General features: G+C 41.5%; 1 protein-coding gene across 8 annotated transcripts in view; it reads right to left on the bottom strand.

The window, feature by feature from the left end:
• The window catches only part of ALK (ALK receptor tyrosine kinase), a 309,718-nt gene that overhangs the window by 51,063 nt on the left and 236,381 nt on the right, over positions 1 to 22,274 (bottom strand). For all 8 annotated transcript variants that reach the window (XR_013949459.1, XM_080587582.1, XM_080587583.1 and 5 more), the window contains exons 7-9: positions 15,135 to 15,266; positions 12,995 to 13,095; positions 2,594 to 2,763 (exon numbers count right to left, since the gene is read on the bottom strand). Coding sequence is in view for 7 of the 8 variants with exons in the window: in XM_080587582.1 (XP_080443708.1) it covers positions 2,594 to 2,763; positions 12,995 to 13,095; positions 15,135 to 15,266 (403 nt within the window). In the remaining variant the exon portion in view is untranslated. The remainder of the gene's footprint in view (positions 1 to 2,593; positions 2,764 to 12,994; positions 13,096 to 15,134; positions 15,267 to 22,274) is intronic.

Below are 22,274 nucleotides of genomic sequence, written 5' to 3' on the forward strand. Positions count from 1 at the left end.
GGGCTTTAAACTAAGATTAATGTGGGATGGGGGATACCATTAGGAGTACTGAGGTTAAGCCAAGGCGTGGCACTGTCTGAGGGTGGCAAGGCTAATGGGAGCACCTATGCTACTCCAGGGAGCACTGTGGGTTCAGGAGCACATGAAATGCTTGTATACCAATGCATGCGGTGTGGGGAACAAATGGGACAAACTGGAGCCTTTGGTCCTTTCCCAGAGCTATGATATCATTCGTATTTGTGAGACTTGGTGGGATGAGTCCCGTGACAGGAGTGCTGTTCAGGAGGGCTATCGGCTGTTCAGGAGGGTTATGCAGGGCAGGCGAGGTAGAGGTGTTGTACTATATGTAAGGGAGAGATTAAACTGTACAGCCCTTGCCATTAGGGATAACATGGAATCACCTGGAATGTTCTAAGAGTGTTTTTCTGCCAAAATATAATCCACCCCCCAACAGCTTTCTTAAACATTTGAGGTGTCTGTTTCTAAAGATAGAAGTGGTCTGATTTCTTGAAAATCGTCCTTCCTTGAAGGGCAATAAGCCAAACACAAAAATTATGGCTAAGCAGCTTTTGAACAAGCATGCTTTTGAGCAGCCTTAGGGCATATTATCTTGTTATTAATAACGCTTTCAATTCAGCTTCCCAATCAAATTGGATGACGCTTTAATTTTGTGTGGAACTGGTACATTAGTGTGCTTTATTCAAGAGCTTTACTTCTGTAGGATGATTTAAGATTTCTGCTCCTCCTTTAGGAATATTTGTAATACCCTGCTCCTTCCGTCTAACGCACACCCTCATAGCTACAGACATGGGAACCAATTAGAAAAAGACAAACAGCAAGCTTTCAGCAGCACCATCATGGAATTCACATCAATTAAATAATTCTAACAGTTCAATAAAACTATCTGTCATTTATCTCCAAAGATAAATGCAATAGCATAAATGCAATACTGTAGTCTCCCCAGTACCACTTCAGTGTATCACTTCCATAGCGTTCCTAAGTTGTACATCACTCTGGATTTCCTAAGAAGCAGACTTCAAGATGGTGAGAAAGATGCTTGCAGTATTTTCAAGTCTCACAGGAAGGACTGGTTTCAACTAAATCGGTCTTTATAAAAATCTTCAAAACAGTGAAATTTCTGTTAATATATAAGGATTAAAAACTTCTCAAGAGACACTAAAACTTCAAAGTTGTCTTTGTTAAGTTTTAACCTCCAACAAACCCTTCTCTCAGTGAATGAACCCATCTGTCTTTCTCTGTAAGTAATGGGGAAATAAGGATGTCAAAACCTTATACATAATAGCACTGTATATCAGCTGGACCTGTGATTCCGCATGAACCACTACTAGCCTGGTTCCCAAGATCAAAGTATTCTCTGTCTGACTGTGCAACCAGAGAGAATTTAAAGAAAAGCAATAATATAAGAGTACAGAATAATTCAGGTAAAAAACATTCCCATGGCAACATTAGAAAATAAGTCACATAAATAATAATGGCAAAATATACCATTCTTCAAAGTAAACACAGCTGAAGGGAATGAAGCAACTAGGTATTTTTACAGATGGTACTTCAGCATTGACTGCACAATGCAGATATTTTTTAAATCTTTGACGCACGCATATTAATTATACATTCAGGACGAAAGCGTTGGCAGTGTCCTTGTTGTATTTGCAGCCTACATGCATCCCCAAGAGCCAGCAAGATAAAAGACATATTCATACAATGTTTGTTCAATTTTCTTATGAGGGAAACTATCCCTTAATGAAATCCATTATTTCTAGGGCGCATATTCCCCAAAAGACAAAGGACACCCGTGCTCATGACACAGAATGTAGATGCGTCTTATTGCCTAAAGACCAGGCAGCAGGAGGTGAAGTATGTTTGTGTCTTCTCTGTAAAGATCCTAGGCCAGAGTACACACAAAAAGTAAACAAGAAACAGATTATTCCTTTAAAGCTGACTTGTAAGAAACTGCTAAAACAACACTCTGTAAACAAGCATATGCTACCAGATTAAGCATATGTTACCAGATAAAACTTTTATGCTTAAAGCCAGACTACAGTCATAACTGACACCCCTTCATTAAGCTTATCCTCCTGTTACAGCTAACACAAAGGTATTCAGAAGCATCCTTGTCTTGATTTTGCAGCAGGTTCTTCTTCCCATCTCTTTCATCCTCAGATCTAAAGGTATTCGACACTGAGGCCTTTGATATCCAGAAAAAAATATGAACTATGGAGTTCACATCAACTCTAACAAATCACATAAGAGGATCAAAACAAGCTACTTAAATAATATGTGAGGACAATAAGTATTTCCAGTCGATGAAATGAAGACACATAAGTTTAAGCTCTTTGTCGTAGAACACCCAATTTCAGAACAACCACCATTCAGGAGTTTTAAAATTCTGTGCTTTGGTCTAACTACTCAGTTTCATTCCCTGGCTGTAACAGAATATACCTCCCAGGGACAAAGCAGTTCTTCTCCCTGAGGAAACTATTTTTGGGAGTGATGTTGGCCATTTTCATTGCCTACTAGCTAGTGATGAAGTGACTTATCATCGAGAAGGAGAATGATGAGGAGAGACTCATACCTATCCAGTATATCTGGGAGAGGTAAGATCAACCACTGCCATATTCCCAAACCTTTGCTGTTAGCTGAATGCCATAATGTCCTGCTCTGCTCCTTCCCTGTCTTGTTCTCAACCAGCACCAAGGATATATTTCCCAGCAAGACACCATGGATGAGCCATGACATTCGTAGCTAGAAGAAAGAGAACACAAGAGATTAAACATCACAAACATTACTCAAAAGTTAACAAAATTCCCAACTCTTCTTTAATTTCTTCGTTTTCTAATCACCAAGAAGTCAATTCTCTCTCCCTTATGTCCATGTAATCCTTTTAGAAAACTTCAGTTTCACCACTGAAGTAGAAACCTGTAATACTTAGTATATGTTATTTACTATTGGAACTAGTGGCCTTTCTTTTTGTTAAAGTTGAATCCAAAACATCCCTGGTTTTGCTTTCACATACATACTGTAATTTTACAGGGACGAGTTAATACCTCTATTATCCACACTACAGAGATTACTCTCTCCTTAGATGCCTAAGAGTTTCAAGTTAAGGCAATTACACAAGTTAAGACTGATTATGTGACAAAACACCAAAACTCCTGTTTCAAGAAAATTTCAACTCCAGAGAAGAGCAAGGTCTTGCACTTGTCCTGCATGTGAACTCCGCTGTGTATGGAAGTGAGGGAAGATGATTTTCAGAGTCAGGACTGATATAATGATATGACTGGATGTGTTTGCGTAGAATTTTGTTGCAAATTATACATAAGCTATTGCAATTTTTAATGGGGGGCTCTCTCCTTCTCATTTCTCTAATGGAAGAGGAGGGGTCTCATGATCATGACTAAACTTTAGTAAAAAATTTATAAATCTACTCTTTGATTCTTTTTCCTCCTTGGTCATGGAATGGCCAGAGTCACTTTGTGATACAGCTAGGGAAGGGCTGAGTTCATACCCACAAGTTCACCAGAACCAACACTGGTGAAAGAGGCTGTTGACGAAGTTTTGTGGTATAGGAGGCTGATGCCCACAGACTTCAGGATATTTGCATGGATATTCTTAACTGTTAGTGCACACGTGGCCTTAATATCAGGTGACAATCAAGATTAAAGAACCTGATGGGCGTTTTATATTCCCTTCAATACCACTGGAATACCTTTCAGAACCGCTTAAGTCCTTTCCCTTGAGAAAATATATCAGGACTAATCTTTTTTTTTTTTTTTTTTAATATCTTTGGAAACAAGACAATGAACAGGCTGATGCTAGTGGACATGTGAAGTATTCAACCTATAGTAGGAAAAACAACTCCTCTTACTGACTGTCCACATGTGAAGCAGTTTTAGTACCCTAATGCCAACTCTACTGTAACACCCTATGTGAAATTTCTAATACAGATAAGTTGGGACAATTTCACTGTTCCATTTTGACAATTCACAATTTGTGAAGTAAAGCCTTTGAAGGTCCTACTACACAGCGTCTTTCAGACTTCTGTCTCCTCTGGAGACCCGCCAGACAGTGAGAGGCAACATCTACATGGTCAGAAGTGAGAAAAGAGCAAGCCTTTGATAGCTATTAATGCAACACTAGAGCAAAAGCTGAAGCAACTGATGAATTGGAATTGATGCCTTTGCACACATGTCAGCTGTTTGAAGGAAAGGAGTAGTTGGCATTAGATGTGGGAGATCAGCTCACTGGCAAAGTGCAATATGCAGACTCTAATGAACTGGCTCTGAGTGAATCGTCTGTCTCTGTGTCCAAATGGGCATTCCTGGCTATGATTTCTATGGCTTCTAAGCTTAACAGCAGGGCAGTCTGGGTCTTTTCACACCTGCTGCAGTGAACCAGAGCAGATGATGAGCTGGATGCCATAGTAAAGACTTCCGAATGGGGCTGGCATTCACTCTACAGAATACGGCATCAATGATGGCAGGTGGTACCATATACACAATGAATCCTGTAAACAGTGCGTTTGGAAAAATTGAATCTGGGCTGTTGGTGGCATATCCCTAACATTATACATCAAACATCTGCCTCTGTCTTAAACTACTAGCAAAATAGAAGCTAGAAACATCACTGAGAAATTAATTAACCATTACAGGTGGACACTGGCTCAATGGTGCTTTGCTTTCTGGCTTTAGAACCCACCATAACTGATGATTAGCTGTTCATATGCAAACACTCTGACTAAGTAAATGAAACACTATAAACTGATTTGGGCAAAATTAAATGGAGAGAGAACTCACAGTTAAGACAAGCATATTGTAGCAAAACTTGGGGCACATTGCCCTGTACTGCAAATATGGTCTATAAAGATGCCTTCCTGAGAAGCCCCTTAGCCTCTGAGTTTGTGGAATATCTGAACGGACAATCAAGAGACTCAGTTCATCCAAGAAAGAACATTAATCCTCATCAGTATCAACAGGGTTTTTCAGGTTTAACAGAGAGGTCAGGAAAAACAATGAGGGTATAAGCTGCATAATTTCAAGACCATGTGAGAAATGAGCAAGACTTTCATTTTATTTTTGTATGCTCAAAAGAAGGAAAATACCAAGAACCTTCTGGGTTAGGTTTGGGCCTGCTTACACCTGTGAGTCTACTTTAGTTAGAAATATTTCGGGTCTTACCTGGCAGAAAAAGCTAAATGATTTCCTATAGCAAAAATAACCAAAGAAAAGGGAAAGAGATAAACATGTTTAGAAGAGGGCCCAGGGTAAATTATTTCTAAGACAGAGAAAAGCCGCTATCTTTCAAGGGAAAGGAGGGACAGATGTGGTGAATGGTCTGGAACACAAGTCCTGTGAGGAGCGGCTGAAGGAACTGGGGCTGTTTAGTCTGGAGAAGAGGAGGCTCAGGGGAGACCTTATTGCTCTCTGCAACTAAGGGAAGGGAAGGGAAGGGAAGGGAAGGGAAGGGAAGGGAAGGGAAGGGAAGGGAAGGGAAGGGAAGGGAAGGGAAGGGAAGGGAAGGGAAGGGAAGGGAAGGGAAGGGAAGGGAAGGGAAGGGAAGGGAAGGGAAGGGAAGGGAAGGGAAGGGAAGGGAAGGGAAGGGAAGGGAAGGGAAGGGAAGGGAAGGGAAGGGAAGGGAAGGGAAGGGAAGGGAAGGGAAGGGAAGGGAAGGGAAGGGAAGGGAAGGGAAGGGAAGGGAAGGGAAGGGAAGGGAAGGGAAGGGAAGGGAAGGGAAGGGAAGGGAAGGGAAGGGAAGGGAAGGGAAGGGAAGGGAAGGGAAGGGAAGGGAAGGGAAGGGAAGGGAAGGGAAGGGAAGGGAAGGGAAGGGAAGGGAAGGGAAGGGAAGGGAAGGGAAGGGAAGGGAAGGGAAGGGAAGGGAAGGGAAGGGAAGGGAAGGGAAGGGAAGGGAAGGGAAGGGAAGGGAAGGGAAGGGAAGGGAAGGGAAGGGAAGGGAAGGGAAGGGAAGGGAAGGGAAGGGAAGGGAAGGGAAGGGAAGGGAAGGGAAGGGAAGGGAAGGGAAGGGAAGGGAAGGGAAGGGAAGGGAAGGGAAGGGAAGGGAAGGGAAGGGAAGGGAAGGGAAGGGAAGGGAAGGGAAGGGAAGGGAAGGGAAGGGAAGGGAAGGGAAGGGAAGGGAAGGGAAGGGAAGGGAAGGGAAGGGAAGGGAAGGGAAGGGAAGGGAAGGGAAGGGAAGGGAAGGGAAGGGAAGGGAAGGGAAGGGAAGGGAAGGGAAGGGAAGGGAAGGGAAGGGAAGGGAAGGGAAGCTTGGAAAAACACCTCATAAATAGGAACTGAAGCTGCAAGTTGGAATACAGTTTACATACAGTTAGACAAAGGTTAGACAAACTTTTGCCAGGTCTCAGTAAGATTTGTACATGAATATGAAGTGTGTTTGAGGCATGAAGTTTATCACATTGGCAACACTGTTTTTCTTACTAGCAAGGAGAAATGCTTGTACACAATACAAGCAGAGTCATCTATCTGAACTGCTGAATGATTTTGGCTCAAGAAAGATGACCAAAACTTCTTGCTCTTGTTTTCTTCTCAAGATTAATAACTGTGCATGATCAGTCTCTTGTAGTCTGCCGAGCCTTCTGCTTTTGCTTATAACTTAAATATGCAAGCAAAAACCTTATGTAAATGATAAAATGGTAATTAAACTGATCTGATTATGTAGTTTTAAAATATCTATGCAGGATAGACAAGCTTATAACTTTAGAAGAAGAAATTCCCATGCTACTTATTCTCATTTATTATTCATGTTTACTTTTATAAAATCAAGAACTGAATAAAAGCACCTTAATTTCTGGAAACAAACAAACAAACAAAAATGAAGACAACATGAAAAGAGAAAGAAAGAGAAAAATGTTGTAATTTTGCTTCCAAAGTACTGTGGAGTGCTCAAGCCTTCAAGAAATTTCAGATATTATAGATCATCCAATGATACAGAAGCAAGGTGTCAAAAGAAGCAAGAAACAGTTTCTGTAAGAACAGAAACAGTGACTAAGCTGCACATATATTTAAAACCAGCACTTTAAAATAAAAAGAATGATAACAACATTTTGCAAAATAAAGCACATGAAAGGCTGTGCTAGAGGCATATCTATATTGCATTTTTTCATGCTCACAAATGTTATGAGTCAATGTTATTAACATGTACCCTTCTAAGTTACATAAAACTCAAGGAACAGAGAGAAAAAGAGACACACTTTGCAGGTGCCATCATGGGGCTCAGAATGCACTCAAGGAATGATTTCTATTATTCATTTACATGCTTAAAAAATACATCACTTTTGCATGAAAAAGAAAACTGAATTATTAACCACAGAGCATGAAATCCATCTTTCATAACCTGACTGAGAGGGCAAACTTCTATTACACTCTTTTACATCAACATATTATGTTCATTTTCTAGAGAGACTATGTTTAAGTTCAAAAAGTTATTTCAGGTTAAAAAAAAGTCTGGCTCAGCTTGGTACTTTTTAACATAATATAATGGTGGCTTTCATGAAATAGCGAGTTGAAATGTCAAAATTGCATCAGAAAAACATTTCATTATTTTAAAAATGGCCAAATGCACAAAGTTCTTTTACTATCACAGGGATTCTGTGATTCTCTGATTCCCACTCAGAGGAGGGAAATGACACCATGAAGAAAATGGGAGAATAACAATATTTTTTATTGTTTAGTCTTTATAAATTCTGCCTTTAAATAAAGTCACTATTTGGATTAATTCTTTGCAGTTTATGTGCCTTCCTGTGCTCAATTACAAGTGCTATTTTTTCTGATGAACTTTTACATGTGGGATAAAAAGATTGTCAGTTTTGATTACTGTGACACAGTCTGGTTCCTTACTGTTTTTTCTGGGCTTTTTGTTGTGTCTCCCCTTTCTGGCAACTTCAGGGTAATGGAGCATCTCTTCACGGACTATGTGTACCACTTCCTGCATTCCCCCAGGATTTACTAGAACTGCCAGTTTCCCTCTTCTGTATGAACTGGGCATTAAACACAGTTATTGGGTCAACAGGCAATGGACTCTACTGAATGTGCAGCATGAAAAAGATAATGAAGACTGTCTGGTCTGCGAACAAGATAAATTCTTTGAAGCCAGGATACTCTAGCCAAGATTTAATAAAACAACAAAAAGAAAAACAAACTGAATCAAGAAGAAAGAGCAGCATCACAGACTAACAGCTCTGACCTGCCAACAGCACTGAAGAACAAAGAAATGAAAACATAAAGCTGCTCAAAAAAAAACAGGAGCAAAGTCCAATACCAAGCAATATACAAAGTGCAAGGCAATTCCAAACGTGTGGGAAAGTACAGACTGTCTTTGTTACTCTATCTCCTGCATGCATTTTTACTCTGTTCTCATCTTTTGATGCATGTAGGGCAGTACAGAATAGTCAGGCTGGATTTTTCCCTTTGTGAGTTAGAGAAGCATCATGCAGGCCATGGGAAATGCTTGAGGAGTACGGCTTACAAGCAGCCCAGCATGTTCCTGGTGACTGAGCTCAAGATGGGGAGTGCACATCATGGTATAATACAAAGATTAAGGGATGTGCCTGTCCTGTACTCAGAGGCAATACCTATGTTAAAGATCATCCAGGCTCTGGAGTCTCCAAGTGCTTGCACCACCACTGCTGTAAACAGCCATCCAGAACCTCAGCAGGGAAGGCATTCAGATCAGTCCACCCTAGTGTCTCCAGGGTGTTAGCAATCATTTTCTCAAACTGCTCAGTCTTCTCTGTTGCCAGTCTAACTATCACAGTGGGAGATTAAACAGTCGGGCTGAGAGAGAAAAATGAGCCTGAAGCATTAGCAAACTCTTTGTGGCTGGCACCCACCATGGACAGTTTTGCTTGGCTGTTTCCTTATCAGCATTGAGTCCTGGTTCTATGGATGTTTGGCCAGATGAGAGATCCCCCCTCAGCATAGTAAACACTACTGCAGCAGGGAACGTTGCTTATGCTGAGGTTGAATTAATTTCTATGTACAATTCAGGCTAAAAAGCAGGGTGTCAACATTTGCTATGGTGGATGTAATTGTCTAACATAGGTGGATACAGTACAGGCAAATTAACAGTTGAGGGAAAAGATAGTAGCTTCAGGAAACAGTGGGGCTAGTAGTGCCCCAGAGCTTCTGTGTAGCAAGGAAGGAGGGGAATCAAAATCAGCAAACTGTGGATGTCTGTTGGCCTCGTTGTTGTTCTCACACTTGCCGCATAAGGACATATGCCCAGGGCAGGTAAGCTCTATGCACCTAAGCGAGGTGAGTGAACTGTGTAGCTGGGGCAGCACATTCAACCACACCCCCAGGAGTTCAGCTGAACTGGCCATGATGATAATGGCGTAGGCATAAGATACAAGGAGGGGGAGAGATGTGAAATGACTGGCCTGAGTACAGCCTCCATCATTTGTGTATATTGGTGCAGAATGTGAATCTGAGGTGAATCTATCTGTCGTACTGAAACAAGCTCTCAGAACTAACCACTATGGTAAGTGAATTTGCAAGGACAGCAGGCAGATATTTAAAGGAGTGAGTAAACTGGATCAAATACAAGAGGGAGCAAGTTTATGGCTTGCTCTGACTGTGGAAGAATAAATGTATCTCATTTGTACACACTTGATGAGATCCCTTTACCATGTGAGTTATGAGTGAGCTTTGTCAATGGAGTTTCAGTTGCCAGAGAACCTGTCCTGGTTGCGACATGCCAGGTGGAGCTGTCAGCAGTGACACATAGAAGAAAAATAATCTTTTAGTGCCTGACCTTGAGCCGGTTCAGTCAGGAATTGATTGAGGGTGAAAAAATACAGGACAGGATTATGGTATTTTCACAGCCTCTTTTCTGACCATAATTTCACTATACAGAAGTCGGTTGGCATCTATTGTTGGAATAAGTGCGTAGGGGGGAATATCTCCTTTCTCCTCTTGTGTTACACTGAAAGGTGGAATTAAATTATTCTGCTCACAGACAGATTGTTCCAGTAAAATAGAATTTGAAACCACAAGGGGCTCATTGAGAGGAGAAGCTTTTACACTATATGAAAATGCAAGAGACAAAACCCTTGCCAAACTCTTTACTCTTTATACCGACAGCTGCAATGCTGGATGTGTCTGGATGCCTTTTAAGTGCCAAGGGGAGTGACAGAGGTGGGATGGCATGTTAGCAGATGAAATACATGGCAGCTTCTCCCCTGATGGCAAGTTTAATTATTTGCACTGTTGTAAACACAAGGAAAAAATATACACATATTGGGAAATCATTCACTTTGCTTCCTGTGCCAGGTGGATTATGAAAAACACTTAACTCTTGTTGGTCAGAACAAAGTCTTAAAATGTTCAGAACCTGCATATGTCTTTGTCAACGAAGGGAGATAAAACAAAGTAGAATGTATTTCCTAAAGAAGGAGGACATGGATATATCAAGAGAGCAAAAACAGTTGTGCTTAACTGTATGAAATGAGATACACAACAGAAGTGAACCAAACCAAACTTTAAGCCAAAGAAATATTCTCTCCTTCTATGTATTTTCATTCCAGAGGACTTTCTAATGTATCCATTTTTGTCCTCTCTGCATTTTAAGATCAGTGGAACAGGGAGGGTCTGATCCTTTTGTCTGTTTAGTACTTGACCAACAAACAAAAAACTACCTCGTTAGGATCAATTTTCCCAAACAACCCTGCTCCAGGATCCAGAAGCTTCTGTGATATGTCAGAGTGAGCATTCAAGGTGAAATGCTCTAAGTCACTAGCTGTGACTCAAAATCAAGTTGGAAGGGGGGACACAGCCAGGACAGCTGACCCAGACTGACCAAAGGGACATTCCATCCCTTATGGTGTCATGCTCAGCAATAAAAGCTGGGGTAAAGGAGGAGGAAGGTGGGGTGGGTGTTTGGAGTGATGGAGTTGGTCTTCTCAAGAAACCGTTATGCATGATGTCCTGCCTCCCTGGAAGTGGCTGAACACCTGCCTGCTGATGGGAAGCTGTGGATCAATTCCTTGTTCTGCTTTGCTTGTGTGTGTGGCCTTTACTTTACCTAATAAACTATCTCAGCCCACGAGTTCTCACACTTTTATCTTTCTGATTCTCTCCTCATCCCACCCGGGGAGAGTGAGTGAGTGAGTGAACAGCTCTGTGCTGCTTAGCTGCCTGCCAGCGCTAAACCACAACAGCAGGGTTATCTGGCAAGCCTTGATATACTTGTTTAAGTTGATGTCTAATGACTGTAAATAATTCTTCTTCTTGACTAAGAACCTGTTTCCATTCTATATGAATTAATCTCTGCAGCTACTAACTTGAGCACTCCTAAGAATAAGGCCTATGTAAGGACTGGGAGGTCTGAGGTGCAAGCTTCTTGAAGACCTGCCAGCTTGAATCCCAGCTTGAATGCATTGTATTTTCTGAGTGGCTCTGGGGTAGTCCTGAAGCCAATTCTTTCTTGGATCTTGCAAATGCAATGTTTGTTCACGTGGTAAGCTTCTTCCTCTTTGCATTAATGCAAAAATGCTGGCTGCCCTACCCTTAGCACAAACACCTAATTATGAAGATTGCTAATACATCATCTGAGATCATACAATCAGGACAACACATGCCAAGCTTTTCAGAGAACATTTTGCAGAATTTCAAGCAGATAACCACATCTTTTCCTTGCACCTAGTGGTATTAATTAAGTATATTTCTGTCCTGGTTCCAGTTAGGACAGAGTTAAGTAGCTCATAGTAGCTGGTAGGGTGCTATGTTTTGGATTAGGATGAGAAGAGCGTTGATAACATGCTGATGTTTTAATTGTTGCAGAGCAGTGTTTACACCAGGCCAAGGACTTTTCGGCTTCTTGCTCTGTCCTGCCAGCGAGCAGGCTGGGGGTGCAGCAGGAGCTGGGAGGGGACAGACCCAGGACAGCTGACCCAAACTGGCCAAAGGGGTATTCCATACCATCTGACGTCATGCTAAACAATATATAGGGGTGGCTGGCCGGGGTGGGGGGGCCGGCTGCTCGGGAATAGGCTGGGCATCGGTCAGCGGGTGGTGAGCAATTGCGTTGTGCATCACTTGTTTTCTTACACATTATTATTGTTAATACTATTACCATTATCACTATTATTATTATTATTGTTATTATTATTTTCCTGTCTTAATAAACTGTCTTTATCTCAACTCACAGGCTTCACTTTCCCGTTTCTCTCCCCCATCCCAGAGAGGGAGGGGGGAGGGTGAGCAAACGGCTGTGTGGTGTTTAGCTGCCAGCCGGGTTAAACCACAACAATTTCATAGATAAACCATTTGTGAAAATGTCTGCTGGTCTATAGATCAGTGCCTATATTTGAAAATGAAAGGGAAACAAGCTGCTGGTATGTAAGGAATTCAGATAGCTATTGTTTCACATTAGTAGAGTAAATTTAGTGAAGCTTTAGGCCACAGCATGAGCTCTACAACACCTGAACCTGGTATGTAATGGTGATTGAGCAACAGTGAGAGGCATTGTGGGGGGGCCTGGGTGACACCGATGGGGAAGTGGGGGATGTGCTGACCAAGGATGGCACCAGATCAGAGCCTGCCCCGATAATAGAAGCCACCCTGCCTTGAGAGATAACAGAAGCCATCCAGTCCTGGGAGATAACAGAAGCCATGCTGCCCTGCAACAAAGAACCACCAATCTGAAGGAACACAACGTATATGCGTTATGAAGAACTGACTGGACTATAGGGGCTGAAACAGAGATTCTACAGGTATAAGAACCCAGGGAAAATTTTGAGCAGGGTTCCTCCTTGGAGGCACCCAGCTTGAGCTGATATATGGGTACCATTAAATTCTTGCTGCTTTAACTAAATGTCCACTCTTCGAATGAGTTCTGGGTGCCTGGGGAGACCCATTCTGCTAGGGGAAACAATGGAATCCCCTAACAGAAAACCAGAGTTAGACACACTAAAATGCTTTGTAAAAGCTTGATATGCAAAAGAAAATAAAACGTTAGGACTTGCCTCACAGGGGGAGTTCCTCAAAGGAGCTGGAAATGCAGTGCTGGTCACTGCAGTGCTTGCTGCTGCTGGTGCTTTGCTGGTGTCAAAGATCAGCCCACAACCTGGATAAAAGAGCAGGAAGAATGTCAAACTGCAGCACTTACCTTCTGGTTCTGGGGCTTGTGAAACCTTTCTAAAATCTATGTAAGCTGGCTCCTACTACAGCAGGATGCCAGACAGCAGAAAACTTTTTTCAATTTATTAGGGATGCAGTTTCACCTACCAATTTGGCATACTCAGGAAACATATTTAAGCAATCTGACTACCTTCCTCTTAGAGCTATTTTCTGTTCCTCCATGACTTCATATTCCTTGCAAGTGTGAATAAGAAAAAGAATTTTTTATAAACGAAGAGTAACTTGGAAACAAGTATTTACATTGGTCAAAACAAAACAAAGTCATAATAACAGCAGTGTACTATTAATGCAGCTTGAGGTCCCTTTACTCCTTTAATCATTTGTTGTAACCAGAGGAACTGGGATGGTTTCACCCAGATGGACAGCTAAACTCCACCAGAACTGTAAAGACTCACAGGTTGAGATAAGGATAATTTAATTAAAGGGAAAAGAAAGAGAAGAAACAAGCAAAGGCCACAGGTGAGCAAAGAGAGAGAAAATTATTCTCTGCTTCCCATCAGTGAGTGATGTTTGGCTATGTCCTGGGAAGCAGGGCCTCAATACGCATAGAGGTTGTTTGGGAGGACAGATTTTTTCATAACGAGAGCCCTTCCTTCTCCTTCCCCTTTCACAGCTTTTTTTTTTGCTGAGTGTGACATATGGAATATCCCTTTGGTCAATTTAAGGACAGCTGCCCTGGTGATGTTCCCTCCCCACATCTTGCCCACCCCCAGCCTATTAGCTTTGGGGAGGTTGGAGGGAGTCCTGATGCTGTGCCAGCATTGCTCAACAACAGACAAAACATTGATGTCATATTAACGCTGTTCTAGCTACAAGTGCAGACCACAACACTACATGGGCTGCTGTGAGGAAAGTCAACTCCATCCCAGCCAGACCCAGCACAAGAACAAGGGCAGCAGTAACACTACAGTTCTTCCTTGGCAGCTCTGGATGGAAAAGTGTTTGTTTGTACTACTTCAGCTCTGCCCTCCAGCTCAGGAGGGTGCCACTACTTAGAGCCTAGTTATTTGGGCTTACATTGAAAATGCCTCTACAGCACAGACAGATCATAAATCAGCAGCACTTTGTTGCAATCTCCCCACAGTTACCTCTTTCTGGCACTTTACTTTCTTGTTTACCTATGCATCAATTTCTTTGTGGTCTGCAATACCTTGGGCTGAGCCATCAGCTGGCATAAATCAGAACAGCTGCTTGTAGCCTACACCAGTTCACATAAAGGTAGAGAATCTCACTCTTCATGTTTAACTCTGGGTCTAACTTTGGAAATCAATGCTGGGATTATACACCATTAACTCTGCTGTTATTATGGTATCCCTTTAGATTCTCTGTGCCTCAGCAATAAATGTCTTCTATGATTTACATTACTGCATTAGAAAAAACTTATCCTGGCAGGCAGTCTGTTTGTCAAAACTCAACCAGCAGTAGTTCAGTGACCAAGGTATAAACCTTCAATGGTTGTATGAGTTGGATTAGAAATGAACTCCTGGAATTTGGGTAGTGGAAGCAAATACACAGTAGTTACACATCGAACTGGAACTCAAGGGACAACAGAGCAAAGAGAAGGAAAATTCAGAAGTCTGTGTGAGAGAAAAAAGAAGCAGAACAGAGAAAGGGAAGAGGTAAAGCAGAAAATCAGAAAGAAAAAAAAAACAGATCAATATGGTAGTAGGGCACAAAGATGAATACTTTATGGCAAGTTTTTTAGAAAGGGTCATGACTACTCTTTCTGGTGTCAGTCTTGGAAACCTGAGGTACCAGTCTGTACCCTCAAGATAAGAAGTGAGCAGGATAGCCTTTTGCTCAAAGCACTTGTAGTAGAAAGGTGGGTTTTGTTTCACTGGAGGCTGAACATATAATCACACAGGAAAACGTGACACGTGTTTTATTCCATCTCCCCGCTGTTTGCTTATCTTTTTTTTGCTTTCTGCCATCCATTCTCTACACTTGCTATTTACTCTCACATACCTTCCACTGAAGGAAAACGATTGTAGTCTGGACTTCCGATTCGCCATGGAGACGCATGGGACGCTGATGAGCTGTGCATCCAGCCACAGTCCCCTTCTTCAAATGAACAGTAAAAGCCAGGGGGAAGTTTTTCTGAAAGAAGGAGCGACACACACATACAGAATAACCCAGATGAGCTGTGGATGAGATGCCTGAGCACACGGAGAAGCTTACAATTCTGACAGGGTTGCCCGGGGACATGCAGGCAACCCCACAGCTACTCAGTCCTTCTTTGTGGAGTCACACTTGTGCCTTTCCATACAGAGGGTGGTGCTGAGCGAAGCAACCCCTAGAATAAGTGACTTCCCTCAAAATTTGACAAAACCAAGTAAGAGGACATATTTTAGTAGACACTGTGGGGTCTCCTAAATACCTGGTTTCTACAGCCAGGGAAATCTTGGACAGTGATATTTCCTAACATGTTTCCTTTCCATGTCTCTAGCTGTCTCTAAGTCAGCCCAGCTCAGCACTGTGGCCTCTCCTCTTTGTGAATGCTGCCTTTAATGGAGTAAAGCACTAAATCTTTTTGTGCTTCAATTTTTGTACCTGTGGGTCTGTTTGGTGAGATGAATGGATGAAAAGAGAACAATTTATTTTAAGTAATACTTTCAGGATTTGAAGCCCACTCATTCTGTCACTAGCTTGGGATTTCAGGCATGTTTCCAGCTCCAAACAATAAAGACATTATCTTTTTGCCTTTAAATTAACTGGTTTTAGAGTAATAGTCATCTCATTCAAAGCAACACATAACTTCACGCCTTCTCCATCTGTGCACATCCCAAGTTCTTCTTACAAAATGTGCAAAGCGCTACTCCTTTTGCCCTGAGACGTACACTTACATTGCCACAGGTTAACATGATCTATTCTGCCACAACTCACTCATTTCCTTGAAAACTTATGAAATCATTTTTCTCATCATCCTTAATAAACATGCATTGCCTCTACTGCTGTCAGGTTCTACCTTTGCGTTTCTCTCTCTTCACATGAGGCCAGATTGTGACCTTATTAAGTAATTTCAGCAGAAAATGAAGCTTGTAAAACACCATGTAAAATCACTACCACTATAATGTGATTTTCACTTTTAGTGAATAAATAACGATCTAGAATACAAAATCTGCACTCAGGGTGAGGCTGACAACTCTGCCACATACCAGAAAGCTTCCCAGTGGTAAAAAGGGCACAGACTGTCTCATATGGAGAAAAAGGTAGAGCACAAAACTGGTCTGGGAGAAAAAGGTGCAGTTTAAATATAGAGTTACATTATGCATTAAAGATGCTGGAAGAGAAGCAAAGAAGAGTGATCACTCCTTATGTCCTGCTATATACACTAACCAGTCCTTGGAGCTGGCAGCACAAAGCCCCTGAACATGCATACTCAGTGGGGGTGGTCTTTCCTCCAGTAAGCAAAAGAAAACTGCTCTGATGACCAGAACTAGCTATAAAAGAGATGATGATATTCTTGACTTCTCACAGCTTTTACACCATTATGTACTCAGCTCTGTGCTAGCTACCAGTGTAACCCGTATTTATTTTCTCCATCTCTATTCCCCTCAACTTCCCCTAAAACTGTTTTTGTTGGTTTTTATTTTTTCTTGAAAGAAAAGAAAATGAGACCAGAAATCTGTTTGAAATTGCAAGACAACAATGAAATTTCATGTGCAAACACATTATAAAACCATATATCCAGGAAATTAGTTTTTCCTTTCAACTGCTTTCCAAAGTCAGAGTAAAAATTTCTTGACTTACAAAGAGTAGGATAGACTACAAACTCCTAAGTTTGGCCAGGTTATACCAGCAATTTCATTAGCTTCCCTATGAGAAGAGGAGGTTCCTGAACTCAGATTTTTTCATGATTATGAAGACAACTTCAGAGGGAAGAATTCTATCTATAAAGTGTGTGCCAGACAATAAGGCACCAGTACCCAGACCCCAGATAATTCAAGATGTTTACATCTCATCAGAACTCTCTGACTGAGGTTGCAGGTCAATTAAATAACTGCTCACAGGGCCTTAGCTCTGATTTATACATAGAATCATGGAATGATTTGGGTTGGAAATGACCTTTCAGATCATGTAGATCTACCTTTCCCTCCCGCTCCCCCCCAAATGGCAGGGACACCTCCCACCAGACCAGGTTGCCCAAAGCCCCATCCAACCTGTCCTTGAACACTTCAGGGATGGGGCATCCACAGCTTCTCCGGGCAACCTGGTCCAGTGCCTCACCACACTTCACAGTATATATCTAATCTAAACCTGCCATTTTTTAGTTCAAGACCATAAACCCCTTTTTCTGTCAGTATGGTCCCTGAAGAAGAGTCCCTTCCCATGTTTCCTGTAGGTCCACTTTAGGTACTGGTATGCAACTATCGTCTCCCCGGAGCCTTCTCTTCTCTTGTCTAAGCAACACCATCTCTCTCAACCTATCTTCACAGGAGATGTGCTCCAGACTTCTGATCATCTTCATGGCCCTCCTTTGGACCTGCTCTAACAGGTCCATGTTTCTCTTATGCTGGAGGCCCCAGAGTTGAATGCAGTACTCAAGGTGGGGTTTCATAGGAGTGGAGTAGAAGGGGGAGAATCAACTCCCTTGACCTTTCTGCACTTCTTTTGATGCAGCCCAGGATATGATTGGCTTTCTGGGCTGCAAGCACACATCTCAACAGGCAACTCCTTGGACTACCCTGAGAAAAGACCTGTGGAATGCACCTGCATTGTCTAGACATGGAATATTTGATTTTCTAGGAGCCTGAGAAACAACTCACTTCACAGAGGTGATTGAGACAAATGACATCTACGGCTTTTTAGTAAGGCCAAAGTTGAACCTGGAACTTGACATAGAGGTGACAGCCACATTTTACTGTTTTATTTTCCACAGTCATGCAAATCTGTTATGAAAAGATCAAAACTTGTACTTGTGTTGAGGGTTTTTTGAGCCTTTCTTTTAAAATGTCTCCAAATTCATTCAGCATAGTCTTTAAATGTAGAGCTGTTAAGCTGAGAGTTGCTTCCCTGTGTTTTATCACTCTGCAGAACTTGATTATATTTCATTGTGCAGCCTCAGGCTGAGATCCAGAGAAAATGACAAATTATAATGTGCCCTGAATTCCTACTGAAACAGCTTGGCTTGGTGTCCAGCTGAATTCATTTCATGGTCCTATGTTATCTAGGATGATGTAAACATATCAGAGCAGCAGGAGGAGTCATCTAAGTAGTAATCCCTGCCTGGAGGCCAGAAAAAGCTTGCTGTAGATGAACAAGTAAGGACATAAATAAGAACCTATTACTTTCCCAGAAAATTTGATTCCTCCTCCACAAATTAATCTTTTATGAATTTTCAGATGTCTTGAACACTGCTCTATCTTGGAGGCTGGTCACTAGTGGTGTCCCTCAGGGCTCAATAGTGCGGCCAGTTCTCTTCAATAACTTTCTCAATGATCTGGACAAGGGGATTGAGTGCACCATCAGCAAGTTTGCAGATGACACCATGTTAGGTGCAAGTGTTGACCTGCTTGAGGGTAGGAGGGCTCTGCAGAGGGATCAGGATAGGCTGGACCAATGGGCTGAGGCCAACTGTATGAAGTTCAAGAAGGCCAAGTGCACTTGGGGCATAATAACCCCATGCATTGCTACAGGAAGAGTGGCTGGAAAGCTGCCTGGCATAAATGGCCCTGGGAGTATTGGTCAATAGCCGGCTGAATACGAGCCAGCAGTGTGCTCAGGTGGCCAAGAAGGCAAGCATCCTGGCTTGTATCAGACATAGTGCAGCCAGCAGGACCAGGGAAGTGATTGCCCCTCTGTACTCTGCTCTGGTGAGGCCGCACATCGAGTACTGTGTTCAGTTTTGGGCCCCTTACTAGAAGAAGTACATTGAGGTGCTGAAGCGTGTCCAAAGAAGGGCAACGAAGCTGGTGAAGGGTCTGGAGAACAAGTCTTATGAGGAGCAGCTGAGGGAGCTGGGGTTATTTAGCTTAGAGAAAAGGAGGCTCAGGGGAGACCTTATCACGCAGTATAAAATACCTTAAAGAAGGCTATAGTGTGGTGGGGATTGGACTCTTCTCCCAAGCAACAAGTGGTAAGATGAGGGGAAATGGCCTCAAGTTGTGCAAGGGGAGGTTTAGGTTGGATATTAGGTGAAATTTCTTTACTGAAAGAGTTGTGCAGCATTAGAACAGGCTGCTCAGGGAAGTAGTCGAGTCACCATCCCTGGAGGCCTTCAAGAAACAGGTAGATATAGAACTTAGTAGCATGGTTTAGTGGTGGACTTGTTAGTACTAGGTTAAAGGTTGGGCTAGATGACCTCAGAGGTCTTTTCCAACCTGAATGATTCTATGACTCTGTGATCTTACTTTATATACATACAGCACCTATGATTCCATGTGTTACTGCTTCACCAAGAGCACTTTGGCTAGCACTTCTTTGTCAGCATGTACTCCTCAATTTTCTGAGTGCTTATACTTCAAATTCACATTAGCGTAAACACTGCACTGATGAGGGAAAGCTAATCTTACCTTATTATAAAATCAATTAAAGCAGGGGTCAGCAGTTATACCTACTGAAACCTGTCATGCTGGATATTATCACCAGTGACAGAAACTTCAAAAGATTTAGAACTCATTAAGAGTAAGATGCAGTTTGTGGATTTGGGACTGAGGATAGAGTAATTCAATCAGACTGAAGCACTATGAGAATGCAAGTCTCTGCTTTTCTTTGAGTGAGAAAGTACAAAGAAGCTGTAGGGTGTTAAACTTGTTCTTAACCAAGTATTTTCAAGACTTCGCAATGATTTTAAAAGAATGATTTTTTAAAGTTAAAAACTTTAACTCAGATTTTCCATCCTTTAATAGCAAGAAAAAATAGCAACTGGAGTATTTTATGATGCAGATGGAGCAGGTTCTCTATTGTCTGGCTCTTGACTCAAAACCAGGTGTAAATGAACAGGTACTATAGTTTAAAATTCAGGGTGAAATTCCAGACATGTATTATAAAGGATGTAAAAGACTACTCATCTGTGTATAGACCTTTACCCAATGTAAAGATGAAAAATGTAGGAGAAAATTGCAGAAGGCAAAAAGGTCACCTACTCAAACAATTTAAAGAAGCACATGAATCTTAAACGTGAGTTTGTTTTCAGTGGCTGTCTCTGTCCTAGCAAAGTTGTCTGACAAATTCTACCAGAAATGAAGCATAGAAAGGGAAAATACAAATCAACACAGTACACAAAGACTTTTCCTTTAATGCTGGAAGGCATTGCTAAATTCAGAACTGCCAGTAGTTAAAATTCATTGCTAGAGGTGCAGGTTTTGATCAAGAAAGGAACAAAAGAATTTGTGTATGCAAGACAGGAATCTTAAGAGAGCACTGCAATGCAACAGGTTGCTACACTTCATTTTGCTTGCAGGGAGACTCTGCTGGGCTGTATCTACCTCTAGGACATAAATGAATCAACTCTTTTTTGCATGGAAAGTAAACTGGCTCCTGTAGAATTAATTATCCTTTTTTTTTTTTTTTTTGTCACTTGCTCATGTTACTCGTGTTATCACAAATTCAAACTTTATAGTTTCCTATTCTAGCTGCCATCTGTTTCTTGACAGATGTGTGCACTCCTCTGACTATACAGAGTTGAAGCTTGAGTCACTGCTAATACGAATCAGATAGTAGTCCTTCCTATCTTACCTGTTAACGTGATTCCATTTTGTTTAACATTCTTAAATATTTGTTGAGGCAAAGAGTGAAAATTAAAGTGATTATGAGATCCATCTGAAAGGTGGAGGACATTATTTTCAATTTCTCTTCCAGGTAACGTTCATAAAATGTGGAAGAGCAACACCATGAGAGAATGAGTAACCCTTTTTCAAATTGTATGTTCCAGACCACACAGTCTTGGAAACTTTCAGTGGAAACCAGAAATATGTGTTCAAATTCACTTAGAGAGAAAACAGGATCAATGCTGGGTTTGTCATGGCCTGGGTGAATCCTGTAAGCTGTGGGTCTCCAGATAATAAATATACTATTATAATTTCCATTTAGTAATACAAATATTAATATATCCATAACTTTCATACATGCTTTGCCTGATTAACCAATATTTTCCCAGGCTGGTTTTTTTTTGGTGAAAAACAAAACCTGAGCACAAAGTATGATAGTTTTAGACTAGTTAAAGAATGCACTTTTTTTTTTTTTCAGTAAAACTTTTACTTTTGCCTAGACTTGCTGCCCTGCAGCAAGATTCTTGAACCAAAAGCAAAGATATTGTTACCTAAAAAGAGAAGTACCAAACTACTGAAACAGATTCTCCTCTTTGGTAGTGCAGACCTATATCAATAAGTATTAATAAAGAATGTGACTTTTCATCTGTCTTGTACCATACCAGGTATACTACATACATGATTCTCTGCTCCACTGGGAAAAAACATTTTTTTTTTGCAGTAAGTTGTGATTCATAATCAGGAATTTACTAGTAAAGACGTAAGACCACCACTATCCAAAGTCTTAATGTGAGTTTGCAAAGTATGCTCCTGCAAAGTAATTTCCAGTGTGACACTTCTACCAGTCTGTAAACTTTTTAAATCTGATCACAGATCAACACAGTTCAGCATCTATTTCTACATCTGCGTCTTTGAAGCTGTCTTTTTCTCCTGTGAGAATAATTGATTATGACTCAAACAGCAACATGTTTTTCTCCAGGGGTCACCCCTGTCTAATTTTACATTATCTACAAAGACTAATTGGTTGCATGCAGAACAAGCACTATGACTTTTCATTGGCTATTGGGAAATAAAGAGATGTTAACAAACAGCAGGCTTTAGGAGATATTTTTCAGCTAAGAAACATGAATAAAAATCAAGTGATAGGGAAAGAGAAAAGGAAAGAGAAAGGGAAAGGGGAAGGGAAAGAGAAAGGGGAAGGGGAAGGGGAAGGGGAAGGGGAAGGGGAAGGGAAGCATTTAAACAGATAAAAGACTGGAAGGAAAAACAAGAAAACATCTTTTTTGAAAAACAAACAAACAAATACAAACTACATTCTTTTTTTTACATGATCTTTAGTTAATGGTAATTTTAAAAGCTCTCCCCTCAGTTGCAAGCATGGCTACATCTTTTTCTG

The sequence above is a fragment of the Anser brachyrhynchus genome, assembly GCF_964034855.1.
Source record: "Anser brachyrhynchus genome assembly, chromosome: 3".
NCBI classification, from domain to species: Eukaryota; Metazoa; Chordata; class Aves; order Anseriformes; family Anatidae; genus Anser; species Anser brachyrhynchus.